Source organism: Cynara cardunculus, assembly GCF_001531365.2.
Source record: "Cynara cardunculus var. scolymus isolate 2C chromosome LG 12, CcrdV1, whole genome shotgun sequence".
Classification (NCBI taxonomy): Eukaryota; Viridiplantae; Streptophyta; class Magnoliopsida; order Asterales; family Asteraceae; genus Cynara; species Cynara cardunculus.
This window is the reverse complement of record NC_037539.1, coordinates 38870891-38878823: the sequence shown is the minus strand read 5'-3', so window position 1 is coordinate 38878823 and position 7933 is coordinate 38870891. Positions and strand designations below refer to the sequence as shown.

The 7933-nt window shown below is 33.1% G+C and overlaps 2 protein-coding genes across 2 annotated transcripts; both read right to left on the bottom strand.

Annotated features, from left to right (window-relative positions):
* Window positions 1-840: 840 nt before the first annotated feature.
* On the bottom strand, window positions 841-2193 carry LOC112523923 (GDSL esterase/lipase At1g71250-like). The gene is made up of 5 exons (XM_025133594.1): window positions 2049-2193; window positions 1856-1989; window positions 1476-1697; window positions 1145-1394; window positions 841-1061 (listed from the first exon to the last, which is right to left on the bottom strand). Exons 1-5 carry the CDS (start codon window positions 2191-2193, stop codon window positions 841-843), a joined length of 972 nt encoding a protein of 323 aa, XP_024989362.1.
* Window positions 2194-5637: 3444 nt separating this feature from the next.
* Window positions 5638-7719, bottom strand: LOC112523664 (lysine histidine transporter-like 8). Its single transcript, XM_025133350.1, has 5 exons — window positions 7361-7719; window positions 7150-7283; window positions 6627-7060; window positions 6404-6535; window positions 5638-6126 (listed from the first exon to the last, which is right to left on the bottom strand). The coding sequence occupies exons 1-5, from the start codon at window positions 7654-7656 to the stop codon at window positions 5638-5640; spliced, it is 1485 nt and encodes a 494-aa protein (XP_024989118.1). The 5' UTR covers window positions 7657-7719.
* Window positions 7720-7933: the final 214 nt, after the last annotated feature.

Here is a 7933-nt window from a genome sequence, read left to right as displayed (position 1 = left end):
TGCATATTACTTAAAACTCAAGATTAAAAGTAAATTGTGCGTATGTACAACTTATTAAAGCTTCATATCTGAATTCATGTAACTAACTGCAGATAAACACAATCAAATACAAGATAAACATCTCATTTTAAATATAAAAAATCTAAAATATAATTAGGATAATCATTGAGTTTTAACAGAATACTTAATAATTATAATTTTTATAAAATGTTATATTATTAAATCAAAAATAAATTATTTCATTATTAAACTTAAATTAAATTATAATAAAAAAATAAATTAAAGAAATTACATAAAATATAAAAACTTTTAAATAGTTGATTGGATATTAACATTGATATATTTTTTTTAAAATTTTATTATATTTTCAAATTTATATTTTATTCAAAAATAAAATCATTGTTGTTTTCTTAAAAACACATAAAATCGTATTATAACATATACAAATACACATAATAAATAGAACATTAAAATCGAGATTTGTCTCGCTGCATTACACGAATACTCTTCTAGTGTATATATATATATATATATATATATATATATATATATATATATCATCCTTTTTCTACAATGTTTCATCTTATAACCATGACCGTATGTTGTCTTGATTATATATTAAATCAGTCACAGTAAGGTACTTAAAATCGTCACATAAATTAAGTAGTTGTTTGTTTTAATTTCTAGTTAATACATAGATACATGATAACTTATTTAGTTCAAAAATTATTAGTAATTGGTTAAAAGTTAAGCAAAACAAACACAATAATGATTGAGCAAATAAGTCATTATAAGTTTATTAAGCTGATTAAGCTAGAAAAACAGACAGATGCTAGACAATCAATATGCTACGAGTTGAGCAAAGTTAATCGGGGTCACAAATTGCGGTCCACCGTTGTATAATGTCATGGCTGCAAGCTCGGCAGCATACTGTGTTGGATGATACAAGTCCCAAAAGAGGTACTCATCGCGATTCGAGCACATGTTCGCTTCCGGGGTACAAGTCTTTTCTGCGTTCAGCCACCCTTCGCCACAACAAGCCGTGTCAACGGATTTAAAATCTGCACAAATTAAATAAAATTTAGCTTAATGAAATTAACACATGTGTTTCTAAGAGATTAGAATGTTCTAATTTCATACTTACTGAAGAGTTGCGCTTGGTTGATGACATTGATCGTCATTTCGTATGAGTTTCCGAGTGCATACTTCATTTCTGGCAACTTAGAAGCAAGTTGCTTCATGAGGGCATCAAGAGCTGAATGAAATGCTCGAGCAAAAGTATTTTCGATTTCCAAACATCCACCGGTGCCATTGTGAATCCGTTGGGATGGGCAACATCCGATTGGTGGTACACCTATGATCCCAAATTTCCTTGCACCGAGGTTATACAGTGCCTTGACAATGTGACGATCTTTCAGTTCGATTTCACGATAATCATATTGTGAATAAAAGTTGGAGATGATGTAAATACTTACATTTATATGACACCCGTAAGCCGTCATTAAAGAATTGATGAAAATAACAGGATCAACCGTGCTTCGGCTTTCAAAATAGCCAAAAAGGTCGTTGCTGCCCACGCTAACGGCAAACATGGATCTTGCGAGCAAGGTTTTGGTCGCGTGTCGACCCTTTACCAACGTCAGATTGCCGTAGATGGTCTCAAATTGCTTGATTTGCTCAGACATCGATACAATATTCTGCTCACATTTTGATCAGATTAGAGACAAAATGGAAAACCTCAATAGTGTTAAATGGACTAAAATCTTACCCAGTAAGTAAATAATAGTGTTAAATTTTACCGGTAAGCACTTATCGGGTAAGTATTTGATAAACGGTCCCTTAATAAATGACTTACCAGGTCTTGTCCTGTGAGATCTAGAAGACCAGCTGCTCCAGAGGCAAAGTTTACACCTCTCAACATCTGCATTAAGCCTCCTTTTGAAAGAAACAAGTACGGTTGTGGGCTTTTTTTATGCCCCATTAGCTTAGCTGAATTTACAAATATTAATAAGTCAGTTTTTATTGAGCGGTTAAAACATATAAGTTACTGTTCATGATACTGACATAGAAAATCGGCACTATTGAAGCCGTTGCTGAAACGCCCTGTGGGTCTTGAATTGAGAAAGTCGATCCCATTATGAGGGAAATTGGCTCGTATTTTGCTTTTGGGCAAGAACGAGTTTGTTCCGACATCAGCTGTTGAGTCACCAAAAATGAAAATGGCGGGGGTGGCGGGACCAGATGTTTTGGCATTTGAAACTTGTGAAATGGCGAAAGAAATTCCCACGAGAAGAAAGAAAAAAATGTTGGACGTTTTCGTCATTAGAACGTAACGGACCAGATTCAGTTTCGAACAGTGATTATGAGAATAATAACGAGAACTTATGTGTAATTTATAGATATTGATCAACGATAAGACGAAGCTTGACTTGGTCATGCATATTGAAGTAATCTACGAACGTAGAGAAACGTATGCTAAATAAAACAAACCTTACAAACGGTGGTCTAATTTAAGCTCCGCGAGGTACCTTTATTTTGTAGACTTTTTAATTACAAAGGGAAATATCCAACTAAAACAACGAAAACTAACTTCACTTTGACGTTATAGTCCATTTACCATAGCGAAATAGCCGGCTAAAACAACGAAAACAAAGGGTAAAATTGTCAAATAAGTTTAATTTGGATATATATACGATATATGATTGAGGTCACATAAAGTTAAATGTAACGTTAACGTTTATTTAATTGTTTAACGATAATTCTTTAGTAATTTGACTAGGTCATTTTTAATAATTTATAAATATATGATTTTATTTGGAATATTGCATTTGAGATTTTCGATGAACAAATAATTTACGAATAATTAATAATTGATTTCGTAGAGCATACATTACAAAATTCTTTTTGGATTCGATATCACGTAATAAAATCGGGTTTATAAGATGTTAAAAAATGTTAAGATATATTAATAAATTTGGATTTATAGGATGCCATCAATAAATAAGCTTCATAATAAATTGCTTTATAAGACTTAATTTATAGGAACAAAAAATAAACCGTCATATCTAAAATCGTTGTGATAGGTTTATAAGACACTTTTGGGCGTCTTAACAAGTTTTGTACGACACTTTTAATACAAAGCGTCACATTAGCTATTTTATATAACTAGAAGGGTACACGCGCAATGCAACGAGATAAATCTTCATTTTGAATTTTAATGTTTAATTTTTATTATTTGTCTCTATTGATGTAATATAATTTTATTAGGTTTTGAGAAAACGATAATGTTTTTATTTTTGAATGAAATATAAGTTTGATGATAGCATAAAAAATTTAAAAAAATCGATATTAGTATTAAATTAATTATTTAATAGTTTTCGTTTTATTGGTGTAAGTTCTTGAATTTAATTTAGGTATAATAACAAGGTAATTTATTTTTGGTTTAATAATATAATTTTTACTAAAGCTAATAATTAAACATTCGGTTAGAAACTCGATAATTATTCTAATTATATTTTAGATTTTTTATATTTTAAAATGAGATGTTTATCCTTTATTTAATTATGTTTATCCGTAGTTAGTTACACGAATTCAAACATTGAGCTTTAATAAGTTGTACCTAATGCATAATTTAGTTGTAATCTTGAATTTTAAGTAATATGCATTAATATACAATACTTTATGTATAAAAAATAGTTTTTAAAAGTTTTTGTCAATACTTTATAATATTGTATAGATTTTTATTATAATTTAATTTAGGTATAATAACAAAGTAATTTATTTTTGTTTTAATAATATAATTTTTATTAAAGATAATAATTAAACATTCGGTTAGAAACTCGATAATTATTCTAATTATATTTTAGATTTTTTTGTATTTTAAAATAAGATGTTTGTTCTCTATTTGATTATGTTTATCCGTAGCCAGTTACACAAATTCAAACATTGAGCTTTAATAAGTTGTACTTAATGCATAATTTACATGTAATATTTTTAAGTAATATACATCAATATACAGTACTTTATGCATAAAAAATGGTTTTTAAGAGTTTTCGTCAAATGCTTTATAATATAGTATAGATACGTTTGAGAAAATGTCCTATAAACCCATTTTTTTTATAGAACACTTGTGTTTATAGGAGATTTCAAATAGTATTCTATGAAGTAGCTAATATGACTTTTTTTTTCCTTATAAAAGTGTCGTAACAAACTTATTAAGATGCCTAAAAACGTCCTATAAACTTATTACAACGTCTTTAGATAACACGTTATATTTTTTGGTCCTATAAATTATGTCTTATAAAACGGTCTTTAGGACGGTTATTTTATTGGTGGGGTCATATAAATCCAATTTTGTTGTAGTGACTTGTGCGTCTTATATGTAATAGTGTTACAACAAGTTTATAAGTTGTTTTTGTGTGTATTAACAGGTTTTTTAGAACAACTTCAGAATAAAACATCTTATTAATTTTTTATGGCACTTTTACGCACTCTACCCTAGCAAAGGATGCAATGAAGGAGTCACCATTTGTCACGTTATTTGAAAAAAAAATGTCTTACAAAACCAAAGGTGCTATAATAAAATATGTTCATAGGCTATTTCTCAAAAATGTGCTACAAAAACTAGTAGAACACTTATTTCAAAAATATTATAAAACTTATTAAAACGTCTACGAGTCTATAAGGAGCGATCTCATTTTTTTCATCGGGTCCGGGTAAACCATATATGACCTCAAAATAATAAGGGTCAAAAGGAATAATAATAACCTGGTCCTGAGCATCTACCATTATACCCACAATGGTCGCAATCTGAACTGAGGACGGGTTTTTGGAGTTACCTCACCCTCGCAGGATTGCGACCTTTTGTCCCGACCATTGTAGCACACCACTGTCTCACGACGTTCTGAACCAAGCTCACGTACCACTTTATACCTATGAATCTATGCACTCTTTTTAGTTTGTGATTTCGTAGTTAGGCCCCTTTCAAATAGGATGTGCAATTCTTTTGTCCTATAAGTTTTTTTTAAAGCGGTCTATTAGAACAATTATACATTTTTAACATCTTATAAAACGATTTTGTTGTAGCGAGTTGAAGTCCTCTCATGAATACCGTAGGTTATTTTTTGACTATTAATTGACTTGAATTCCTCTTAAGACTAATTGAGATACCTATATAAACTGCTTGACACAACAACAAAATTCAGGTTATAAAACGCTACCAATTTTTAAGCTTCATGTAGACTGTTTTATAAAGTTTAATTTATAGGACCAAAAAAATAAAATGTGTTTTAATAAGTTTATAAGATGTTTTATGACGTCTTAACAAGTTTTCAAAGACACTTTTAATAAAAACATCATATTTGCAATTTTATAGGACACTTTTGAGAAAATGTTCTAAAACACCCATCTTTTTATAGACACTTGTTTTTATAGGATAATTTTTCGATCAAATAATGTCATTTAAAATTGCTATTCGATGCTGTGTATTGAAAATGTACTAAAAAACTTGTTAAAACGTCCAAAAATGTTCTATAAACTTGTTACAATACCTATCCTATAAATAAGTTTTAAAAAAACGGTTTATTAAGACATTTAAAATTATGATTTTTATATATGGATTGCAAACAGCCATTGTCGTCAACGTGGATGGAAGAAGTTGGCATCTAAGCCTGTACAAGCCAAGTTCCACACAGCACCACCGACTACCACCAAACTCAGCCCTATGCCTAAACAACCAAGCCCAAGGTTGAGCCACCAGCTTCCTGATTTTGGTGGTGGTCTTTTGATCGCAATCCACATGACACATGGGTACCCCAACGTCAAAGGTAGCGCAATCCCTCCGATCACCATCGCCAAGCTTGGCAGAAATGGGAATGCCACCGATATAAAAAAGGTCAGACCTCCGAAGAAAATCTTGATTCCTACACGGGCTAACTTTGGGCATTTCCGGCTTGTTCGGCTTGCGTATGCACGCTCCAAGTTGTCGTAGACAACCATGCTGTAAATTTGGAAAGCAGTCACACAACTTATGACGACTTGGACGTATACGAGGCCAAGCACCGGTTTTGACACGTGGTGGTGGAGGGTGGTGGAGAGAGCAGTTAACATTCCTCCGGTGGCCGGAATCTGAAACCATTTGAGCATTAATCAGTACATGATTGACGTTAAGTTTGGAAGGTTAAAGGGTGCGTTTGGTATACAAAACAAAACGGAACTAAATATATAAACAACTCATTAGAGTTAAATTGGTTATTTTATATGCTCTGTTATGTTTAGTTCTTTCTTAACAAACATTGAACAGTTGTTTTATTCTCTCGTATCCTATACTATCCGGTATCCTATACTATCCGGTCTGTATACTTAATGCACCCTAAATGTTTTTGAAATGGAAGACTTTGCTAACCTTGTTTCCAAAGGCCCAATATCCAACAATGGCAAGAGGGAAGAAACACATTGCAATGATGAGATATGATGCTATCACTCCTTTCCACATGATGTTTGATGATGAGCGATTTGGGGTTGATGGCAAGGTACCCTTTAACACCACAACAAGTTAATTAATCATGATTAATGATCTTGTTAATTAAACCATCATTAATACAAGTCAGTTGGATATATAAATGTACCTGTATCTCTAATACAACATTATGGCCTCTAAATGCAAGGGTAATGATCCCAACTGCATTCAAGATGCTTCGAATTCGATCAGCTTCTGAGCCAACAGCTTCTGATGGATCGTAAACAGTGTTGTCTAGCCTTCTGTTAGCAACGAAAACTACCCATAACGTCGTACAATATCCAACGGCCATGATCGCTCCAAGAAACGAGACGAGAGATAGGGAATGCAAGCTGGGAGTTACGAGGGACACAAGAATTGCCAAACAAATGAAAACCAAGGACCATTCTGTTGTAGTCAAGGGGTGTTTGGAAGAGCAATCTCCACACATGAGTTGATAAAAAAGCTTCATGGTTCCACCCCCACTGATTATAAAAAACACACAAGTACCTCCTGAAAGATACATCACTGGGAAAATGGCTACAACTCTCCCCAATTTTTCACCTACAAAATTGGGATTTTAGACGTTTTTAACGTTATATAAGTCGGGTTGTAGGGTCTAAGGTAAATGAAAGGGATCTCGATTTATGTACCAAACGCAGCCATCGAAAGTTGAAGATATCTGCTGTAACGAGTCCCGGGGACGGATTCGTGAAGACTTATTAGCAATCCAATGGTGTAGAGCTGCCATACAAAAGCCACAGACAAACACAAAGACCCCCAAAACCTGAAACAAGAAAAGTATTCAGTGAAGAAGAGTCATACCCACATGCCAACTGTTGAGTAGAAAGTGGAGTTACGTACCAGCCAAGGCATACAAAGGCGAGGGGGAGAGAGAGTGTTTGGATCCCGATTCCAGAGCAAAGCAAATGAAACGTAGCCGTCCATGAATTCCCTTTTCTTGATTGGGTGATGGGAAGCCAATCGTCTGGTGGTTGGAGGATTCCATTCTGGTGTTCATTGGAATCAGGAGTAGTGGAATTGTAATCCAGCATGCACTGGCATGCGATATCACCATCACCATTCATTATATCAATCGACCTGTTTCCTAATGCAACTTGTGCTTGTTTAAATCCATCCACCATCTCATTCTCACCCATGTATGTTCTTCACACCTACCTACTTCACCTTAATTTAACTCTCTCTGTGTGTGTATGTGTTTTGGATGGATAAAGGGAGAGCTTATTGAAGAAGTCATGAAGGCAAAGACAATCGTATAAACGTCATCTGGATCGTATGGTTGATGAGTATATATGTCTTGTCAACATAAAACAAGCAAATGGTGTTTGTTAGTAGAGAGATCGATCGAGTCGTCTTTTTGGGTCAACCGCACAGGAGTGGACACAGTAACGATAAGATTGTTGAAAAAAGGATCAT